The sequence below is a fragment of the Amblyomma mixtum genome, chromosome 1 (genome assembly GCF_055824585.1).
Source record: "Amblyomma mixtum isolate Tamu chromosome 1, ASM5582458v1, whole genome shotgun sequence".
Lineage (NCBI taxonomy): Eukaryota > Metazoa > Arthropoda > Arachnida > Ixodida > Ixodidae > Amblyomma > Amblyomma mixtum.
The window spans coordinates 83,992,554-84,016,315 of NC_143012.1; the positions used below are offsets into that span (position 1 = coordinate 83,992,554).

A 23,762-nucleotide genomic window follows, 5' to 3' on the forward strand; every position below is an offset into this window, starting at 1 on the left:
GCGTGGTCGCTGCGGATAACTGAGGTGAAATCTTGTTTGCGAAAACATCGTTTCGCTAACTTGTCGGTTTAGTGCGACGACGTATGTGGCTTACCACGCGGTATTCTCCCTACGACCGCTAAATAATTTATAATCGAATTTCTTTCTCGTGCTTCTGCGGTTTCAACACTCTGACGAAGACTGTGACGTCAAATAGATAGGTCACGTGAGGCATGGAAAAACTGCAATATAATCGCTGCTTCTGCATTCGTTGTCATTCTGTCTCTTGAGGAAGGCTGGCTCCAGCACTGCAGTGAACTAAAACGACGAAGTAGCGATTATATCGCAGTTTTTCCAAACCTCGCGTGACATACAAACGCATTTTGACGTCATGAGCCATCTTTCGGCTGTTGAAACCGAAACATCACGCGTCACTGTAGAACATGCCACCAAAATTGGTTGTATATACTCCTTGAAGCCACTGTGCGTGCGCCTCACTTCGCGAAAGCACTGGCCGTGAAGTAGTGCAACGCACTACTTCACGGGGCCAAACCCAACCAAGAGCCTTGCTGCGTCCCTGACCCTGAGGGCGCAGAAATAAAATATGTATTGCCGCGACTGGGATTCTAACCCGTGGCGACGCGAACAGGTCGGCTACGCTGGCCACTGCACGAGAGCACTGTGCTATCGCCACAGCCGGTCACGCCTATAAGGTTAAACTGCAACACACTCTATGAGCGAACCAAGCTAAACACATGCTTTCGCACGTCTACTCGCCTCAGCAACGTTAAAACACCACCACTTTCTTGTCACAGTACATTCCATCAGAGAGACACCGGCACTTCGGGTGGCCAGCGGCCGGTGAGAGAGGCACATTTTTACCCGCACACCATGTCAGCCGAGCGCAATCACCAGATCAACTATATGCGTTCAGCGGGTCGATGGGAGCGGCCTTTTTCAAAACAGCCGAGTCCAGCTATATAGGGGACCTAGACTAAACTCGCAGGGAGGCAGGACAGAGAGCCGTTGAAGCTCACTTCCGAGGATCGAAACCAAGGGAGCAAGCGTACCTGTCCCGAATACACGTCCGTCGAGAGCGCTCGATGAGCGAAGGAGGCGAAATATCGAAGCGGGTACTGCGTTCCACGAACTAAGCTTGCGCTCAAGCGCGGCAGCAGCATAGTCATGCGAGAGACGAAGGCACAAATCAGTGTACCTCGTTCATTATGCGGGACACCACTCCAGTGCCCCACTGAAACATGGAGAGAGAGAAAGAGAGAAATACTGAGAATCGGGCTAGTCTCGCTACCGCGGAGCGATTGCCGGCAGCAGTTCCACTATAGGGTTTGGTTTGGTTGGTGGGATTTAACGTCCCAAAGCGACTCAGGCTATGAGGGACGCCGTAGTGGAGGGCTCCGGACAATTTCGACCATCTGGGGTTCTCTTACGTGCACTGACATCGCACAGTACACGGGCCTCTAGAATTTCACATCCATCGAAATTCGACCGCCGCGGCCGGAATCGAAGCCGCGTCTATCCGGTCAGCAGCCGAGCGCCGTAGCCACTGAGCCACCGCGGAGGGCTGCTAGTCTCACTATAGTGCAAGCAACTTCAACCTAGGGCCAGGTGGTGTAAGTGAACACTGCTTGCTATGCGCTGAACGTGGATCCACGAGGGGAAGGACACAACTGCAGAAAGAGGGGACATCCCGCGCACTTCGCTGACGGCCGACAACGACAGGACGTCCCTGGGATAAGACTAGATCAGACTCTACTGTATAATTTGCTTCGTGAGGGCGGTCCCTGTTTTCGCCTGGTGCTCAAGGACTATGCCACACTGTCCTAGCGGGTCTGATGAGCCAGGTGGATATGTTTGGGACGTAGAATGGACGTTCTGCGGCTGTGCCGCCACACGTGTGAAGACCAATCGACGAACCTGGGGGATAAACTGCGCGAGGTTCGAAATCATGAAGGGGAAAAAAATAGTAGGCTTTTAACGTATTGAAACCAGAATAGACATGCGAAACTTTAGCCTGGTTAGCTCATGGTTTTGCTTCGCTGTGCCGCGGGTACGTCTGGCGACGATATCAGGCTCAGGTTAAGCTCTGATCGAGGTTAAGCTCATCTGATCTGTTCGCGTCGCAGACGGAAGTTGATGAAGACGACCATATGCAATGCACAGCGCGAGAGTGGGTTGCAGTTGTAAGGCCGGAATACATGCAGCGTTTTTACACGGCTGCAATTCGACGATTTCCGCCCGACGGCGCGCACTCGACGCCCGGCGTCGAGAAAAACGCCCACCGCCGGCGATCTGCTTCCGCTGCAGATACTGACGCGCGGCGTCCGGTGCGACCGGAAGCGGCGGCTGAAGCGAGCCAATAGCAGCGCAGAAAGCCCGCTCTTCCGGTCCTCTGCCTGCCGCCGCCAACATGGCCGACGAGCTACGCAGTTATTTTGGCACGTAAATGTTATTATCGTGAAAACAAACTCTACATCAGACATGAAATGTCACTTTTTTGACAGAGAACACGGCCGAATCTTGGCTCTAAATGCCTGCGTTTCCTTCCTGAAACGAATGTGTCGTAGAAAACCGCAGCCGGTGGTGTCCGCGGCTGAGCGGGCGCCCAAAGGTACGCGACGCCATGCATTCGAGCACGCAAATTCTTGCAGATACTTAAGCACACGTGCTAAAGCGAGCGCACTGGTGTCGAAGTGAACACTCTCGTGATTTTAACAGAAGAGACAGCGTCGCTGCTCTCACAGACCTAACTGCTCAGTGGTGTTTCCCACTTGTTGATCGCAGTTGCTTTAGCGTCGAGGGATACGCGGCGGCGCGCCGCCGCTTCTTCGCTCCGTGTATCTCCCGCCGGGCGTCGCGCCATCGCGACGTTTTCTGCCGCGCGAATATCGTCGAAAAAAAAAAAAACGTCGCGTGTATCCCGGGCTTAACACGAGGCGTGATCGGCTGCGCCAACAGCACAGTGCTCTCGTGCAGTGGCCAGCGAAGCTGATCTCCCTTATAAAAATGGTCTATAGAAAGTCTATAGACTTCTTATTGACTCTACTGACTTCCTATAGATATTGTTTTTGTCTATTCACAGTCTATAGACTATCTATAGACAAAAGTCTACTAAAAGTGTATGGCCATAAATCTATAGATTGTCTATAGACTGTTAATGGCATTTGTATTGCCTATAGACTGTTCTCTAGGATTTGTCTATAGACACTCTATAAACTTTATAGAACTTTATAGTCTATAGACACTCTATAGACTGTCTAAGGTTTGGTTTGTGGGGTTTAACGCCCTAAAGCGACTGAGGCTATGAGAGACGCCGTAGTGGAGGGCTCCGGAGATTTCGACCACCTGGGGTTCTTTTTAACGTGCACTGACATCGCACAGTACACGGGCCTCTAGAATTTCTTCTTCATAGAGATTCAGCCGCCGCGGCCGGGATCGAACCCGCTTCTTTCGGGTCAGCAGCTGAACGCCATAACCACTGAGACTGTCTAAGACTTTTTGTAAGGGCTGTTCGCGCCGCCGCGGGTTCGAAACCCGCTCGCGGCAATATTCGCTTTATTTATTTATTTAGGCAAGGCTTCAACGATGAAACGGCTTCCGCAATTTCAGTCACGCAGTAGAGCTTTCGCTGTAAAAAAAAAACATCTAAAAAAGCCGGACAGCCCTGCAGCCCCGACGTACTAAATGTTCTCATAGCCTTAGTCGCTTTGGGACGTTAAACCCCATAAACCTAAACCGTACTAAATGTTCTCAGGCCCTCGATAGATAAGTCCAGCCGCGTTGCTCAACTGGTTTGTTTCGGTTTGGTTTTATGGGGTTTAACGTCCCAAAGCGACAAGGCTATGAGACACGCCGTAGTGGAGGGCTCCGGAAATTTCGACCACCTGGGGTTTTTTAACGTGAACTGACATCGCACAGTGCAGGGGCCTCTAGAATTTCTCCTCCAAAAAAATTCAACCGCCGCGGCCGGGATCGAACCCGCGTCTTTCGGGTCAGCAGCCGAGCACCATGACCACTGAGCCACCGCGGCGGCTCAATTCTCCAGCGACACAACCAGGTACGAAGCGAAGTTCACCGACAGACCCTCCACCTAAGTCTCTCTCGAAAACAATTTGTTCAAGCGCCGCGGGAAGCAAGTGAACCTAGAGAGATGTATTATCAGCAGCGAGTGAAACACGAACGCGCAAACTGAGATGGCAACACAAAAACACCAGAATTTTAGCTCCTGGAAAGGAAATACAAGCGAGGTTGATTAACACTTCTGAAGAAGAATCTTCGCGCCTTCGAAATGAAATTACCCTTCGCTAGTATTGAGCTTCCCCTGGCTGAGAGCTTCTTATTTTGTTGTTCGTGGCTGAATTGTCTTGTTCGCGTTTCATTTGTTACTGATAGTACAATGATGCCTTACGCGTCGTTGCAAAGAAGAAAACACGCGCGCATAGCTTAGGTGTCTATACTCCTTTTAACTTCATGTGGGATTGCGTCGGGTCTCCTCGCGCGCGGGGCGTTGGCCTCTTGGTTCGCTGGCGCCTTCGCTTCCCGCGAAGCGCCGGGTTTCTGCGGACGTTGTCGGGACGCGGGCCCGCGGAGCGTCCCACAGTCGCCGCGGCGCGACCCGGGCTCGCACGTTGACGCCTGTCCCATCCGCGCGCGTGGCTGGAGTTTCCGCACCGCGCGATCGCGAGTAGCGCACGGGCCGAGCGAGTGCCTGCCAGTGTATCGCACGCGTTGGGGCCGCAACCTGAAGAAAGAAAGAAAGAAAGAAAGAAAGAAAGAAAGAAAGAAAGAAAGAAAGAAAGAAAGAAAGAAAGAAAGAAAGAAAGAGAAAGGAAGAAAGAACGAAAGAAAGAGAGTAAGAAAGAAAGGAAGGAAGCTTAGAAGGGTTGTTTTGTAGACCCGCAGACCTGGTGTTGACACCTGTTGCACCGCGGACGCGTCGGGTCTCAGTCAAGTCGGGAAGTGCGGGTCCCTGAACCGATCAAGGATGCCAGCTCTGTTGCCACTTAGAGCGCGGGCCCCTGTAAAGTTTGCTGTCCCGTGATGAACCGCTTTCCAGCGAAAGTGTAGCTGGGTAAACGTAGTCGGAGCCGCTATGCGCAGCGCGGGTCTCGACTCGTGATTCTTATAAGCCGCTCTCCTGATCCAGTGTCAAACTGTGACCCTCAGGGACGCCTCTCAGAAGCTTCAGCAGCTGTGACAGCACTGGTTAACGCGGAATGGAAGCGCTACAGCTCGCCTGAAAGCGTGAAACTGCGCAACAATAGCATCGTTTTTGAGACCCCCAGCTTTGGGTTTCGAACTATGGCCCGTCTTCACGTCGATTGGCGAGAGCGACTGAGGTATCCTCGTTTTGTTTGGCAGAGAGTCCGCGGGTGGTGTCGCGTGCGCCCGACAACACTGTGACTGAACAGGTCCCCTTCGAGCGAAACTAAAAAGCCAACAACCGTGAGCCCGCATTCGGGACGATAAAAGGACCTTTGAACATCAAGAAACACGCACACGTTTGAACCGCTTCCCTGGAAAGTCGGCTCCGCCCCTATAGTGGTACCCTCGCAGAGAAGAAAGCTTTACAGGCGCTGTTTCCTCTGTTGTAAGCTAAGCCGGCTTTCGTGGTATACTTTAAGAGGGTTATCTTCGTGACTTTTCGTGCGGATTGACAGCGATACCCGAACCACGACCCAACCCCAAGCACACGGATGGGTAGATGGAAAATAGGAGCGTCCCCTTTAAAACGGAGTGTTGGCAGTTGCCACCCTGCTCGGCTTTTTTTCTTTATTTTTTTTTAACTGTGTTATAAATTTGTCTTAAAATTCGCCGTTTTCTTTAAATAGGCTTTCAGTCCTACACTTATAACCTTATGTCAACTCTCTGCTTTTAAGCCACACATACCCGCAACAGAGCGCCGACTTGAAGGTGCACATTGGTGTAAAACCCACCTGTGTCTCGTGACCGGTTAGATCGCATTCTTCCCAGAATGCGATGGCTCCGGCCCATCTGGGTAGTTGGCCAACCCGCCGCGATGGCTGAGTGGCTGTTTCGTTATAGGGCGGGGACGCGGGTTCAATTCTCGTTCCTGGTGTCTTTTGCGTTCGCACTGCACAGCTGATCTTGATAACAGCCCCGGCCTAAGCTTGCCGGGGCAACAGTACAGACCACCCATGTCTTAGAACGCGCACAGTGCATGCACGTTCCCTTAGGCGAGAGGGTCGGTCATGCATGCTATTCGGTTAAGCAGAAGTCGTAGTTCAAGAAGACATCCTCTACAGATCAATTCTAATGAGGTCAGTAGGTGGGAATGCATTTCTGCAGCTGTCGCTCACATATACGCGAAGCGGTTTCGCGTACGTGTGCATATGCAGTTTTGGGCAACGAATCCTGCATCGATGCAGGTCCACGGCGCTTCTCCGTGTTGTTTCTCTCGTCGCTCCTTGGATTCGTGCGCAGCGCGGGTCCAGCTTGGGCACATTTCTCTGTTTCTTTTTTTTGTCCCAATATAATCTATGTCTCCTCACCTTCCCTTCGCCAGTTCACAGTAGTAGGCCGTATAATGATGGCGCTCTGCCTTTAACTCAAATATAACTCTTTCTCTCTCTCTCTCTCTCTCGCCGTATGCTGGGCAAACGGGCACTACTTGTAATAGGGGAGTGATTACTCATTGGCATCCACCCGGGCGCAGCCACACGGCTACAAAGGAAAGCTGTACAGCTTTCTCAGAAACTTCGTAGTTAAAGAAAAATTCGTCCTGGTCCGGGGTTCGAACCCGGGACAACCGCTTCACCAGAGCAGTCGCTCTACCAATTGAGCTAACCGGGACGGCAAGCTTATGGTAGGACGAGAGCGAATTGATCAATAACTCGAAGTGGGAACTGTGTTGGTGAAATGTTTCAGGGGAATTCCCGAAGGTGGAGTAAATTTGTACTAAGGGAGTAATTACTCATTGGCATCCACCCGAGCGCAGCCACACGGCTACAAAGGAAAGCTGTCCGGGGTTCGAACCCAGGACTACTCCACCTTGGGGGATTCCCCTAAACATTCCACCAGCACTACTTGTTCGCGTTCCCATTGCTGTGTGCTTATCTTATCTGCTTTCCTTGGGAACTGAAGCGCACCCTTACGCTCTACACATGAATGCGCCTATATGGGAGTAAGAAAGGAGTGCGCTAGAGGACAGCTTTACACCCTTTTTACTCTTTTCTGTGTAGAGTGTAGTTTCTCCGGATGGACGCGTTGCGGCGCAGCTGGCGCTAGTTCCTCTTCGGCCCGCTAGAGGGCGAAACACCTGGGAGGCGCAGTGCCACTTGGAGACGTCTTTTCTAACTTATTTTCGGCCTGCTGTCAGAATTCTTGAGCGATTGTTTCTATACTTGGTCCAGCTTCTTTCGGGCTTTGCTTACAGACCCTTAAAACTTCCAAGACTCCCGTCTGCCGCTGCGCCCGTGCTTTCTCTATCACCAGATCCACCAGTACAGTGCAAACTTATCGATGGACAATCCATAGGCCGATCATAGACCGTCTATGTGGTCTGTGTCAAGAAATTTTTTGTAAAGGCAAGCCAGACATCGCGGGATTAAATCCCCTGCATTGGCGACTGCCTGTCGATGATGGGAGAAATGCAAAAACGTCCTTGTGTACCGTGCGATGGTAGGCGCACGCAAAGAAACGCAGGTTGTCGAAATTTCCAACTACGGCGTCCATCATGGCTCAGTTGTAGCTTCGAGCGCGTGAAAGCACACATGCTGTATTATCTGTCTTCTGAAGAGGGGTATCTGCTCCAAGTCCTAGTCAATTAATCCTTTCGCCGTGTGTTCGCGCGATTCGAAATGAGGTCAGTGACCTTTTTGGCGCGTTCTGAGGTGAACAGCGAGCAGAGCGCGTAGCTGGCCACGCGCTCACCGAGCGGCGCTTTCAAATGAACTCTGGGCCACAAAACGTGAGCCCTGTTAAAGGGCAACTGCACCACTATTTGAAAATTCCGCGATATTCTAGGATTCCAATTTATAAAGGCTGCAGGTAAAGCGTGCCAAGTGTTTTTGCGCTGGCATTTAAAACAGTGCCGTAATTGACCATTGAATTTTAGGCTTCTCCTCAACGTACCGGAGCAGTGCTGGGAAGCTGGTGTGATGTCGCGGAAGGTATGATTTCAAATTATCGCAGCCGTCAACCACGCCCTGCCATGCCTCGTTGGACGCTGCCAAACAACGCTCGGCAGGCTTTGCCGTTGCTGGCGTTGTTTTCTTTTATGCGAAGCATATTGCTAGAGCTACCACTCACGCCGTCGCCGTGGGACCCCCACGTGACACCGTGACGTCACACCACGTGAGATCGGATGAGAGAGCCGGCCTCCACCTCGCGCCGTCGCCGTGGGACCCCTAGCCGTCACACCCGCGCATTCCCGCGCATTTCGAACGCGCGTTCACACTCGGTGTAGGTGAAACGCTCGCTCCACCGGGCAGGCAGACGCGGCTTCCGTGGCAATCCAGGCGCTCACCCAACGCGCGTCTCGGGGTTAGTCGGCGTTCCGCTGTAGCCATGCCGTTGTCTTCCCCCACGACGAAGGCTTCTAGTGGTTGTATTAAAATGACCAAGTATTCAACCAAGGAAAGCCATGTATTACCAAGCCTAACCACTAATATGCTTCGCATTCCCCAGGCTTAGCCAAGCTGAGCCTCAGTAATTTTTTCTTTCTTTTTTCCTTCAAAGCAAGCATTAATGCGTTGGAAAGGTGCCGTCAACTTCGATGACGTCATCGTGCGCCCCTCACTTGGCGCTGTGCGCTGCGGAGAAGCTTGAAGACCATCTCGCCATTTTAATCGGCGATTACGTCACCATTTAAAATGCTAGCCCAAAAGGACTTCGCATGTTTAAACTACAAGTTTCACACATTCGACCCCCTTTAAGCTTGTCGGTTTCGAAAACCTACGCAGTTGCCCTTTTTGGGCGCATGTCTCGAGAGTAATAGCATAGTCCTTGTGTCAGCAAAAAAAAAATTGAGATGGCACCATCAAACTGTCGGTGCATTCGTCATGTGATCGCTTTTGTAGCGCGCACTCCAGTTCTTGAAATACCTCCATGACGTCTTGTTTTGAGCATTAGCGAGCTTTCAGTATTTCTCACAAGGTAAACGTCAGCCGTTAGCAGTATTATGGACTTATATGAAAGCGAGGACTCTGCTTAGACAGCCGCAACCCAGACACATCTGGATGTGTTACTGATCGCTACGCTAGGTCTTCCAGAATGACGTTGTAGGCAAGTTAAGGTAAAAATGGATGCGAAGGCTGGACCAGTGTACAAAAGTCACTTTTCTGTAAAAAGCAACGAGAGGAAATAAGCGCGTTAATTGTTTCCCACAAAACAGCCGCTAACAAGGTTTACTAGCGCCCGTCGTGATCGCACAGGGTTTTTAGTGTCTCTATGTTGCAGCCAAGCTTTCAGGTGATAACCGGTAAAGTAGTGTCCATCCTAAGCCCAAATACCGATCCCCAGAAAGCACAACTACCAAGCGAATATGAGCCTGTTGGCCGGAAAACAGCCGCCGAGAGCAGGGCTCGCACAGCCGCTCGTGCCCCCTCGCCGACAGCTGCGCCACTAGCGGCGCGCGCTGTCCCTATATGAAACTTTGGCCGCAGTTTCGTGACCAGAAAAAGCCATTGAAGGACTATGGTAATAGTTATGCGGGCCTCATTGTGGGTGTGCTTCTGGTGGAGGCAGTGTGGGGATTAGCGCCAAAGCCGCGCATTGCCAATGGCCTCCGTGCACTCCAAACTGAAAGGAGTAAAAACGGGAGGAAGCTCCCTTTTTACTCCAATATCGGCGTATTTGTGTTTAGAGTGTGATTATCCAGCGGTTCAACCATGGCTAGGGCTTAGTGCGAGCAGACCGCCATGCGGACACGATGCGTACTACCGGAGAATTGGGAATGGGACGGACCCCGCCTCCGTGATTCGTTCCGGATGTTGGTGCACGCTGCGCTTCGCATGCCCTGTTTAAAACGAACTCGTGCGGCCGGACAGGGCGGGAAACGATTGCGCAAGGCTTTTTGCCTCTTTGCATCCAAGAAAGCAGCTTCACTGCTGCGAGATCTCGGACTTCGTCGATGCATGCCAACTGGCCCAGTTTTCTAACCGGTGGCTTAGTCGGCAAGCGTTCATACAGCCGTGGGTGCCCTTGGATCTCTTGGCATTAGAAAAGCGCGGAAACTGGACGCCTCTTTGGATGCCTATACCTATGTATGACCTCAGGGGAATCAGCCGGTGGCTGAGGATGGCTGATTACGAGAATGGTCCGTGAAGCCCCGCTGCGAACTGTGGTCTGCTGCGGACTCATGGAGGACGCCGCTTAAGCGGTTAAAGCTTTTTGTCGATGTAGCCTGTGTAATGGCGTGCTTTTTCTTCACGCAGAGGACCGCTTCTCGCAATTGTGACGCGCAGAGCATTGTCACCACGAACTGATCGAATTGCAACTGCGTTCGATTCCTTGTGTGTTCAGTTTCGTGTTGCGCTCTTCCACGGTTCATGTATGCGGCCAGACAGCGCGCTAAAAAATGGCTGTTTTACATCTTTGTCTACTTCTTGCAATCACTTCACTCTGGTCATGTATAGGGTCAATCAAAAGTTCCCAGGCCACAGGATCTGCTTTTGAGCAGTTACGACACCTCCGAAGCTCAAAATATCTAGAGGGTAGAAGAGAGTTCGAACTTCTGAGAACCTTAATAGCTTTATCGGCATCTTAAGCGCCAGGATATACCGATGAAAAGCGGAGCGTGTGGCCTGGGAACTTTTGACCAACCCTGTACACGTATAACGTGATAGTATGATAACGCGCGCGGTATCATAACCGATCGTTGCGACGTCTAGCCCTGGCGCTTCGCCGCCAGGTGTACTCGTGTCGCAAAAGGAGCAACGAGAATCCGCGAAGCCTGTTGTTTGTTCGTCTTTCCAACTTACTTATTTTGTACCTTTTCTCTTTTTCCGGTTAATTCGCCTAATCCATTCGCATTGAATACCCTCTTCTATTCACTGATAGAGGCCAAAGGCGGCTAACAGCCACGGCTCTCGGTCCCTTTCATGTCACGTCGCGAGCTTTTTCTTTTCTTTTTGTTTTAAGTCAGGATATAGCGAAGAAAAGGAGATATAAAACGAAAGAGGGGGGGGGGGGGGCGAAAGCCTAGTTGTTTCGTTCGTTTATCTGCTTTATATATCATTTTCTCGAGCACCTCGAAACCGTTGCTTTACTGAAACCCTCTCCTTCGTTGGTTAACGCATGCCGGGCACGTCGACTGGCCGATCGTCGTCAAACACCCTAACCTAACCGAAGCGTGTGAGTGGATATACGTGCGCACTCTAAACAGACTCGCGGGGGGGAGGGGGGGGGGATGCGCTCATAACCCCGCAGCCAAACTCGGCCTATATATATACACGCGCCTTCGTTTCGAGTGGGGGCAAGTTTGTTCCCAATTCGGAAACCACGCGCATACCGTATTTCCTCCAGGCAGCGGCGACTGCTCGATTAGCGACGCGAAAGCCCGCGAAACCGCTCCGGACCGGTTAATAAGAAAGCCCCTTTGCAAACTTGAAACAGCCTCTGCCCCCCTTTTCCACCGAAATAGTCTCGCCTGCGGTTCGCCACCACCACTGCGGTCGCTGCATTAGCATTCCTCGCAATCGCCTCATCGCCGCCTCCGCCACTAACGTATTCCGTCCGGTGCGCCGAATGGGGCGCTTTCTATAAATGCGTAAACGCGCGCCCACTCATTCTCCTGCCCGCGCAAGCTGGGAGCGGATTTGCGCGGCCGGCCGGTGAGCGGCGCGAGTGGAGAGGGAAAAAGAAAGCCCGTTGATTTCTTCTAGCATGCCTCTCCCCCCCCCCCCCCCCCCTCCCACCTTTTGTTCTTAATTTCGTCATTCGTGCGCTTGTGCGTTCATATTTGCGTGTTAATGTAGAGAAAAGCTCGCGGGGGCTTGGACGCCAGATGTTTTACCACTTTTTTTGCGTCAGCACTGCACAGCCCACCTCGATAACCCGTAAACGCCACCTGTGTCCCTAAAAGCTGGTTTGGTTTGGTTTACGGGGTTAAACGTCCCAAAGCGACTGAGGCTATGAGAGACGCCGTAGTGGAGGGCTCCGGAAATTTCGGCCACCTGGGGTTCTTTAACGTGCACTGGCATCGCACAGTACGCGGGCCTCTAGAATTTCGCCTTCGGTCCCTAAAAGCGTATACAGCGTATACGCGCGACCTAGTGTAGCGTGCGGTGCGTGCTACGGCCGCGTTGGTACGAGGATAGGTTATCCGTCGTTGTCCAGGTGACCTCAAAACATTAGAAAGGTGTTGGTGAAAACTATAGGTTTCTAAGAATGCAGGAGTGCCTTTCTGCTATAAGTTTTGCCGGGCTAGTTGGTTTGTACTGGTGAAAGGTGAAACTGCTCGAAAGTGTGGGGAGAACATTGTAAGGCTGAGATCTTGGTGAGTTGGTATGCATTCATACTGGTGAACAGCGCAAAACTGGTAAAACTGGCAAAACTGGCATACTGGTGAACAGCGCAGCGCTTGTCTTGTAGTTGTCCCGCCTTTTTTGCGCTGTTCACCAGTATGAGAACATTGTAAGGAACACGCACGACACTTAGGAGCGCAGAATGTCAGCTTTTCCACTGAATTTCCACAGCAGATTCTTTTTTTAGTGCGCTATAGTACTACTGCGCGCAGTCGCGGATTTCGCCGGGGTCCGTCCGAAGCCGCGCCGTGACTTTGAAACTGGTCGTTAAGGGTGTGGCGTGGCCAGCCAGTAAGCTTGGTGAAAGCGATTGGTATTATACCCTGGGTGACGAAGACGATGCACTATCGCTGTTTTATCCTACCCTCTGTGGAATGCGAAGTTGCGCGACATGCGTCTTTGTAAAAATGGGTTAATTACTCATTGGCATCCACCCGAGCGCAGCCATACGGCTACAAAGGAAAGCTATACAGCTTTCTCAGAAACTTCGTAGTTAAAGAAAAATTCGTCCTGGTCCGGGGTTCGAACCCGGGACCACCGCTACACCGGAGCAGTCGCTCTACCAACTGAGCTAACCGGGACGGCAAGCTTGTGGTAGGGCTAGAGCGAATTGACCAATAACTCGAAGTGGGAACAGTGTTGGTCAAATGTTTTTAGGGGAATCCCCCAAGGTGGAGTAGATTTGTAACATTTGACCAACACTGCTCCCACTTCGAGTTATTGATCTATTCTCTCACCCTACCACAAGCTTGCCGTCCCGGTTAGCTCAGTTGGTAGAGCGACTGCTCCGGTGAAGCGGTGGTTCCGGGTTCGAACCCCGGACCAGGACTTTTCTTTGTAGCCGTATGGCTGCGCTCGGGTGGACGTCAATGAGTAATTACTCCCTTATTACAAATTTACTCCACCTTGGGGGATTCCCCTAAAAACATTTGACCGACATGCGTCTTTTTATTGTTTTTGGACATATACGCCATGACATGTAATTTATCGGAGAGAGAGAGAAAGGGGGTTATTGGCCTTGAAGGCCTAAAAAAATGCCTAGGTAAGGAACGGGCACACGAAAGATGAACACTTCAACTTCATCCAGTCTGGTCACATGTTCGTCCTGTATGTCTTGCAGCGAGATCTGTTTATGGGAGCCTCTCTATGCTGGCGCCGCACTGATGCCAGTGAGGCTCAGCAACCCGTCTCGCGGCAGAAAGCGCCAGCGCGAACCAGGCGTGCCCGACCTCAGAACCGAACACCCGAGGGCGACACGGGCAGCACGGGGCGCAGTTTAAAGGGATACTGAGGCGGTTTTCGAATCAGCTAACCTTCTAGGGTTTTGAAGTACTGTCATTGCTGATCACGTCTGTGAAATTATTTTTTCGATTTTGGCTAAAACAGTGGCGCAATCACCAATTAAAAATGCGATGTTTAAATTTCCCGCGCCCCGCGCGAGCGCAGGAGAGGGGAACAGCGGAGAGGGAAACCTCGTCCATGTCGGCCAGCGTGACGTCATGTTGAGGAGCCGGGGATGCTTCGGCGCACCCGAGCGCGCTTTCAGCGCGCGTTGTTTCTCGTGCTGCATGCGTTGTTCCTCGTACTGCGTGCGTTGTGACGTACAAAGCGTGTCAGCTGACCTTGAGAATCAGATTCAACAGGCACTACTCTGCGTTCGTGTCCACGAACAACTACGGGCGCGACTGTGTCGTCTTCCACTGTTTTCCGCAAGATCACAAGCTCGCAGCGCAACCGCTCGCTTCTGTGACGAAGAATTCAAGCCGACTAAAGCAAGCTTACTCTGCTCGAAACACTTTCGTAAGAGCGGCTACAGGCAGAGCTTGTCCTAGTGTGATCTCTGGAGATTTCTGTCGAAAAGCCGCGGCTGAACCATGACACAGTTCCATTGATTTCCTCGCGCATAAGAGGCGTGTCACCATTCCGAAGAAGCGCCTCTTTTAAAAGTAGAAACATGCTCACTTAGCCCCTGAAGAAACCTTATAGAGGCTTAAGCATGTGTCGCTCTCCTCCGCTTAGGTGCGGCCAGACCACCTGAGACGTGCTCAGCCAGGCTCGGTTAGTGATTTTATACTCGGTTCGACGTGTCCAAGCAAGCAAGCAAGCAAGCAAGCAGAGCAAAGCACAATAAAGCAAAGCAAGCAAGCATCGAAGCACTTCATATGCGGCATCTCGTTTAATCCTAGCTAAGAAATTAAAATGAAAGCGTTCGACGTTGATTTCGGATGCAAATTTATGAGAGAAATGAATGCCAACCGAGTTTTTGCAAAAAAACGCCGCAACCTTACTCGGTTTCTTCATCAAGTTGTGACAGCGGGCGAGTTGCAGCTAGCTTGGCTTTTAAACACACATATAGTTGGCAACTACTTCACTGAACCTAAACTGCAAATCTAGGAAGGGCGAACGTTTCCGAGGCAGCGATTAATATTTTCTGGCATCTGCTGAACGCGCCAGGAGTGAAGCGTATTTGTGCGCGTATTTGGCTTGGTTTCCAGCACACCATGATTGCGTCACTATCTTGTGGTCACATGCCTCGCAGTGCTTGGCCACTGCGCTTCGCTAATTTTGACACCAACTTTGTGCTCCTTCATCGTTTCCTTGAAATACTTTCTTGCCCCAGCCTGCAACGCCGGGTACTGAGAACAGGATTTTTTGTACACAGTGCTTTGGGCCTTTTCTTTAGGATGACGCTCTTCCGGGCGAGCCAGGAGGCGTCCGGTGGTGGTAATTGACTTGAGCATTGTTCGCACCCCTTCCTTTCCGAGAATACGAGCCGAGGTTGTGCTGGCATCTTTTACGCATGGTCTGCATCGCGTCTTTGACGCTGGCGTATGCTTGTGCTAGGCATAGAATTTTTTGCTTGTGTCTTTCTTGGTTTCAGGCGATACGTGGAATGAGCAAACTGTAGTATCCTTTTCTTCGGTGGTCAGTAAAAAAAAAATACTCGCCGTATTCTCTTTTACAACGACACGGAAAGCTGCGATCTGCCCTCAACGCAGCGCCGGCTCCGCATCGGCAGCTTCTCCAGTCCTCAAAGTGACGTCACGACCTCTCTTGACCAATCACGGGCGGCGGCGCGCCGCGCGGCGTGCTCCGCGGCACAGGCCGCATATTTCCGCTAAAAAGGCAATTCGCGCTTGTTTTTGCCTTATTTGGATGCGATATTCCAGTATACAGCGTGAAAAACTATAGGATGCCGCTGCCAGCCCGATTTTCAGAAAAAGTGCTTCAGTCTCCCTTTAACAGCTCTCGCTTGAATAATGCGCTTAGGAGCTAAACCTAGAACTGCAGAATTTTTGTGTCTTGCTCTGTCCTCTGTTTTTCTACTTTGTGTGTGTGTGTGTGTGTGTGTGTGTGTGTGTGTGTGTGTGTGTGTGTGTGTGTGTGTGTGTGTGTGTGTGTGTGTGTGTGTGTGTGTGTGTGTGTGTGTGTGTGTGTGTGTGTGTGTGTGTGTGTGTGTGTGTGTGTGTGTTTATTAGGGTTTAACGTCCCAAAGCGACTCAGGCTATGAGAGACGCCGTAGTGAAGGACTCCGGAAATTTCCATCACCTGGGGTTCTTTAACGTGCACTGACATCGCACAGCACACGGGCCTCTAGAATTTCGCCTTCATCGAAATTCAGCCGCCGCGGCCGGGATCGAACCCGCGTCTTTCGGGCCAGCAGCCGAGCGCCGTAACCATTGAGCCACCGCGGCGGGGCGTGTGCGTTTGTGTGTGTGCGCGCGCGCGTGTGTTTGTGTGCGCGTGTGTTGACGCGACGGCGCATATCCGTAAGCTGTGGCGACTATACTAGCTAGCATTTCTGACTTGACGGTTGAGTTTAGAGGCCGCTGCGAAGGGCATGCTAGGAGGTAAGCCAGCATAAACCTCGTGCTTTTTTTTTTCTGTGTGTCGCAGACAGCGTCTCGATTTTCCTTTCGTTGTTCGTCGTCTGCTATTGATCCAAGTAGACCAACTCGCGAAGCGAAAGTTTCTCACGATAAAACTTCTTCTTTTTGTCGGCGTCGTTTTCTGCAAGAGGTTCTTGTTCATAGTAGTAGCGGTTGCTGCGGAGCTCGGTTTCAGAATCTGGCCGTTGTTTTTTTTTTTTTTCTATTCATGTGCCCTTATAAAGCTAACAGCCAGGGGCGTCATGTGTACCTGAGTCCATTGGTTGCACCGGTGAAGTTCCCGTATCAAAAACCGGCGTTATCATTTGGCCAAAATTCGGATGTTAGCGGATCATCGCGCCACTCTTGGCACTCATATTAGCTGCTCAAAACATGCTTTGCGATGCCAGCGCACGGTAAAGAACCCCAGGTGGGACTATACTAATCCGGAACTCTACTCTACGCTGTCCTCCATAGCCCATGTGCATCGTTCTAACGTTAAACTCCATACACCGTACCACACGGTAACCGGCTCGAAATAAAAGCTCCATTTTGCAACTTTTGAGCAGTTGCCCGTGAGCATCCCGTTAGACTTCGGCCGATGCGCGATAGTTTTTAAACCTGCAGTTTGTGAGCCAGCCAGCGTTGTGGGTTTTAAAACACGGAGTGTCTGGGCGGTCTTTCGCAACTGGCACGATTAAAGGGCGCGAACTTTCTTTTGCCTCCAAACCTCCGCACTCGTCTGGTCTGGTTCATCCGGGCTTGAGGTAGCAAACAGTGTGCGGCAGGGAATTTGAAAAGAAAGCGCGCGTAGTGCGGGTGCCTGTAAAGCTGTCTTCTCTGCGGGCACACCATCGCCGGGGCGGAGCCGACTTCTCAGTTGGCTGGCATTTGCCGCCGACTCTCTTTGTTCGGCCTCGGCAGTTCCTTCTCTTCGGCTGACCCGGCGCCCACCCGTGGCGCGCCTATTTATAGACCGGTCCGCGGTTGTCGCGAAGAGAGGAGGATGAGGGAGGAGGAAGGGGCGGGAGAGAGATAGATGGGGAGAGGGAAAGCAGGGGAGTTTAGGGGGGAGAGGGAAAGCGCGTTTGAAACTGCGGCGCACTCGTGCGGTTGGCGGCAGCAGACGACGCGCACGCGCGCGTTGAAGGGGAGCCGATAAAGAAGGCAGAAAATGCGGCTCGGGACGCGCGTGCCGACGCCGGGCCGGTTAGGCCTAACGTGGGGCGCGTGCCCCGGATTCCCACCCCCTCCGGCACGGATCTGGGTCACGGGCGCAGCGCCCCGATGCTGGCAGTGTTCAGCTGTACGCGTGGTCGATGCGAGCCGGGGTGGAGGGAGGCGAGCGCGCACTTTTATTGGGTCGAGCAATCGCTTTTTCTTTCGTCCGATGCCTTTCATGCTGTCGGGCTGTCTGCTCTTTTCGACTCTCGTTATTTGTTCGTCTTCCTTATCTGTTTCTTTCTTTTTTTCCGTCTTTCCTTATCTGTTTCTTTCCCGTCGCCTCTAAGTCCTTTTGTATCGTGTCACGGTTGAAGACGGAGCGGCGTATTGAGGTCACGCATTATGGAGCTGGGATCTCTGATAGGGCTGCCACTCACCGAACTAGGTCGGGCATTCTTTGTGAAGGAGATTTTCCTGCCTGTGGAAAACGGGTCGAAGTGGGCCAGCGCTGCGCCGCAGAAAATGACTACTGCTCGCGTTCATGTCAGGCTCCTCTGTCGTCGTTTGGTGTCAAGCGGAAAATTTCTCATGACCTGCAGTGTCTCCTCGAGAGCCATTAAACCGGCTCTTGCTGAATCCAGGTTTTGTGATAAGCGGCCGTGGAATGCAGATTGACACTAGGTTTTTTGAGAAACTTAAATTTAGATATTTAGTTTGCATGTTGGGTCACATTACCAGGCTGATTTGTTATTGCATTCTGTGAAATTTCAACGTGAGAAGCTTATATCGATGGTGCTCATAGCAGTCGCATACCTGAAAACAACATCATCATCATCATCAGCCTGACTACACCCACTGCAGGGCAAAGGCCTCGCCCATGTCTCTCCAATTAACCCTGTCCTTCGGCAGCTGCGGCCACCATATTCCCACAAATTTCTTAATCTCATCTGCCCACCTAACTTTCTGTCATACTTTGGAATGTGGATAAACCTGAAAGCACAAATTCAGATGGTTTGTCCACTGGGCTTGAAGCCGCATTGTTAAACTTCCCTTGTTGACTTCTTATTTGCATGTGGCAGCAGATGTAAGCATATCAGCGGTATCACCATTAGTAACTTCACCATTGGCCATTGTATTTGCATATTGCTGCCTGGCATTGTATTGAAGGGGATTTCTGACACTAATGCAGTGTTTTTGACGGTCCTATTATGAACAAAAATAATCTTACCTATTCAGGAGGGGATGCGGGCCAAAACATTTATTTTGGTGAAAAAGAATCGTCATTCTTAGATTTTGGTTATGCAAGGTTCATAAACTAATAAGGAACATATGTGATAAGTTTGATTGTGATCTACATTCTGGAAACGTAGAAAACAACTTTTTTTTCCGTGAAGGTGGCATGTGAGGTGTCACCGACAGGGCCCAAAAACGTTTTTTCCAATGCTCACTGCAGTGGAAAAAAGGCACATCGTATTTTGTTTTTGCCCTTTCTAGCCGGTTTAGGTGTTGTGTCAGGACTGCACCAGAAACACATTAATCAAGCTGCCCTTAAAAGACGTGATTGACAGGCAAGACGAGCCTAATGCTGTGAATAGCGGAAATGCATCATGTAATGTTTGAAGATAAATTCCAACTTTTATTTGTCTTAAGGTGTTAGTTTAACTCTAATGGTTGCCCGTGCTGCTCATCTTTACTGGTTAGCTTATTTCGATGAGTTTCCAAGAAGCCGCTTTGCAGTTCAAAAGCATAAGAATAAGTGACAATAACTGCAAGTAATTGCCTCTGGGTAGCGTGTCAAAGAAATAGGTCTTGCATATGTGTCAAGGGCTTTAATTGAGGAAAAAGGCGTGCCACAAAAAAAAAAAAAGAAACTTGTTGTTCTAATCTCTGAACTCTGTTTCCGTAGTTCGCATTTTGTGTCTAACTGCACATATAGGAAAAATATTGTTTCTATATTGCACAGCCAAAATTTGCTTTCAAGGTGCTTTCTGGACCAAAATTTTGTAGAGATCAAGACAAAGGTACCTATCGTGCTCATGGTTTGGATATTTAAGTATGACAGAAGAGGTCAGATTTTTAATTAGCAGTGAAAGCAAAAGAACTAGAATCGTTTTTAAGTGATGTAATTTTTAAAAAAATGCTCATAAAACCACAATCTCTTCTTTCCCTTATCCTGTACAGGGGACTTTTCTCGGGCTGCCACCTGTGCTGAAAGAGAGTGAACAAATTACAAGTATTTTTCAAGTGGCAGTTTTTCTAAACTCACGTATTCTCAAGCTCATTGTGACGCGAACATTTTTCACATTTGATGCAGTATTAAAATTTGTTTATGTGCTAATAACATAAGAATACATAATCTCTGAAAAACGTCATCAAAATACGTACAGCAGTTCAAAGGTTGGCCCTTCAGCCTCGTATCCGCATCCCGCTTGACTGTTTGCCCATCATGGTGCTCTGGGAGAATGAGTCACACATTATGCTATAGAGACTTGTGGTGCATTTGTCTCACATTCATACCTTTGGTTCACAGTGAGACTTCTGCTGTTTATAAATGTGCATTTGGGTGTTATTGGTGGTTTTTGGGGTTGTTGATGGTTGACCAGACCAGTGATTGGTTTCCCATTCTTGCTCATTAACTGTTGTTAAGCTTATGGAGAGCTTATCTGCATTTTTCTTTATGTTCATATGAAATCTGAAATTGGCCATTAACAAAAGTTTGTCACTGGAAGGTCGCATTGAACATAGGTGAACATTCTTGTCTTGCTAACGTCCCATAGTGTGGATGTGACAGCGCATTAGACGTAGCCTTAAGCATTGCTGCATCTAAGTTTTCCTACCGTCTGGCTGTTATCATCCACTGTGGCTAGAAAAACAACCTGAAAATTCAGCACACTGTGCCTAATGTGTTTTGGCCAGAGCACTAAAAAAAAAAAATCATGACCTCTTTCTCTCTGTCCTTCACTCCTACCTTCCTCCCTTCCCTTACGGCGTGGCGCGGTTCAGGTGTCCGTGGTTTATGTGCCTGCTGATATATGTGAGACAGATACTGCGCCATTTCCTTTCCTCAACCAATTTACCGTGCCATCTTGTAATTGTAATCAGTTATGCAGCAAGATTATGCTGCAGTTGACCAATAATGCAGCATGGCTTGCACCTGCACGAAATTACAAGCTCTCGCACAGTGCAGTTCATTAGCAGTCATAATGTTCTCTGGGCCCTAGCTACATGGTCAAGTGTCACTGATGCTAACACTCCGTGAAACGCTTCCTAAAACTAGCTGAATGATTTCTGGCGTTGTCGAGAAGAGGTCGGAACAAAGTCTGAGCCTTTTGACCTCCCCTTTGGCATGTCTCTTTTCCTCTGTTCCCCTCACAGATGGCCGGAACGCAGGACCAAAAATGGCAAAAGGACGCAGTAGACCAGAACTTCGACTACATGTTCAAAATCCTCATAATTGGCAACAGCAGTGTGGGGAAGACATCGTTCTTGTTCCGCTATGCTGATGACTCCTTCACGTCAGCCTTTGTCTCTACGGTAGGCATAGACTTCAAGGTCAAGACCGTCTTCCGACATGACAAGAGGGTCAAGCTCCAAATATGGGTGAGCCACTGCCACTCTTGCAAGGATGGGCTGCATTTTTCTTTTTACTTTATTGTTTGCAAGCATGGGAAGTGTTTGGGCGTTTTCCACAGAAATGTGCAAAAAAGCATTGAAGGTTGTGTTTGTGTACAAGGTACATACATAGTCGCGCACATTGGAAGCAGGCTTGTGTTTTGTTACCCATAAATAAAAACGAAACTAGGAGCTACTCAACACAGACTATTTTCATGCTCAGTGCTTGACTTGTGTATACACATATATGTTACGGAAACAGGTTGAAAACAATCTGTGCACAATTTGATAAGCACGTTCGTAATCGTCACCCGAACACTCTGGAGCCTTGTAAAGTGTGTATAGGGTTCCTTTGCAGGTGGGCAATCATAAATGAAGTTTAGTTACTAGGCAGAGGTGCAAATTGTGTACAAGTCTGGTTTTGTAGCATTTGAAGAGGCTAGCATTTTGCTTGACAAAGTGGTAGTATGATGAGAAATCATTGTCCATCTTGTCTGCCATGCATAAAACTACACTGTGCACCTCTGTCTCAATTTTTGATTCTCTTAAGCCCAGAAAAAGCTTTTCATGTGGCAGACATGGTGATTTTAATAACAAGCTTGAGGCGCACAAGTCTTTTGAAAGGAGATGCTCTGTAGTGAATATGAGGTGCTTCTCAGTACTAGCGGTTTAGGAGGGCCTTCCATTCAGTAAGCAGGGCGTTGGAGAGTTGCACTGTATTTTGTAATGAGTGAACATTTCTTGTCTTGCTTTGATAAGCAACTTTCTGAGCACACTGTTCTCGTATGTCTTCAGAAAGCGACAGGTAATGTGTGGCTTGAAGCTGATGCTGAGCTTTGTAAAACAGGAGGTCTGTTCGATTTGGCTGCACTCTCGCTCCACTAGCTTCATGAAGTTCCAGGGCGGTGCCACGAATGTGCCGCACCAGCTCATGCAGCTTAAGTGCAGCTTTGCACTAGCACTGAGCATCTGCTTCCAAAACAGAATGAACAAGTGCAGGCTTGGTTGTACACTTGCCATGGTGTCACCACCGGATTGAAATCAGCTGGGTGCCACGTACATGAATAGCCACCAACAGCTCGGAACTTTACACAGCAAATTATGATGAAGTTTGCCCACGTACAGTACGGTCCACTGTTAAAGGGAACATGCGATCGTGTGGCCTCAGCGCTTCGCGGACCGCTGCCACCGAGAATTTGTGGGAGTTGTCGGCACAAGACGCATGTGCAGTAAGCATGGCGGCTGGTGTCTCCGCGCATGCGCTTCATGCCGCCTGTTCTCGCCGCATTTAGGCAGCAGGGCTTCGTGAAGCGCCGAGGCCACGCGATCGCATGTTCCCTTTAACAGTGGACTGTACTGTACATGAATAGCCGCCAACAGCTTGGGACTTTACTTAGCAAATTATGATGAAGTTTGCTATTAGCCAGCCCCAAGAAATCGCTCTTTCTTTTCATTTCATTTTGCTTTTATCATTCTTTCATCATGCTTTCATCATGCTTTTATCATTTCATCATGCTTTCATTTCAGTGAGTGCAAGACAGCAGGGTGTGTTTGTATAGCACGAGGTGCGCACTTTTTCAAAATGAACACAGCAGTGCTGCACTTCTTGAAATGGTGCATCAGGTGCAGCCAAACTGAACATGCCTGGGATTTTGGCGAATGCATTGGGATTCATTGGAGAAGTGCAGTGTAGCTGTCATTACAGCCTCCTTGCTCTTTGGGAGGGCAAGAAACTCTGGAACTCTGGAGCTCAGCTCTTTATAGATTCACACATACTGGCTGTGTATGGTAGACTTTACTGTACTCTGTTTCACATTTAACGTGCAGCATTGTGGGAGCTGCACAAGTGATGCACCCGCAAAAGCATATTACTCGGCCACTTATCTTTCATTCTTCTCGAGGTCTCAGTGTGGGCTTATACGCAGATATGGAGGTGTGTAGAGACTAACATGCTAGGCATTGCAGATCACAGTCAGAGCACTCAGCTATTCAGTTATTGAGCCCTAGCCCCAGTCGCAGATTTCCGTGATGCTTGCCTGTCCAAAGTCTCCAGTAAGTGGCCCACCTACCACGGTGGGCATGTCGCAACCTGCCCAAACGCTTTATGGCCAGCTATGCAAAACACTTTATGGCAAAACACCCTATGGCCACAAAGTGGGTTTCGAATCCATGGCAGCTTGAACAGATCAGCTTCGCTGGCGACTGTATCAAACCAGTATATGTCATTTCCATAGCCGAACATCCTGTGTGTTTAACTACCCGTCTCTTGCATCGCACTTTGGATGTCGTTGTCTTTATCCACTTCCATCTGTGCACAATAGATCCAGAACACACCGCTATCGCATTTGCACATAATTCGTATTTGGCCTAACCATGCTAAATCCGTCATTTTTTTTCTGATGGTGAACTACTTTTGAGTGTAGACGAAACTGGAGTGAATTGGCATGCCTGCCGCATATCACTCTGCGACATATTGCTCTTACGTCTCAAGGTCTCAGTAACGGCAGGGTGAAAATATGATAAGCGGTAAGACGAAGTCCAGGACATTGCAGGTGATAACATTTGAGCTTTGTCACAAAGAAAGATGCTTGCAAAGAAAGAAAGATACCTTGGACATATGGCGAACTACTTT

At 49.9% G+C, this 23,762-nt stretch overlaps 1 protein-coding gene across 2 annotated transcripts in view; it reads left to right on the top strand.

The window, feature by feature from the left end:
* The window catches only part of Rab3 (RAS oncogene family member Rab3), a 63,876-nt gene that overhangs the window by 34,568 nt on the left and 5,546 nt on the right, over window positions 1-23,762 (top strand). For both annotated transcript variants that reach the window (XM_089553618.1, XM_089553623.1), the window contains exon 2: window positions 20,894-21,118. In XM_089553618.1, coding sequence (XP_089409744.1) covers window positions 20,894-21,118 — 225 coding nt within the window. The remainder of the gene's footprint in view (window positions 1-20,893; window positions 21,119-23,762) is intronic.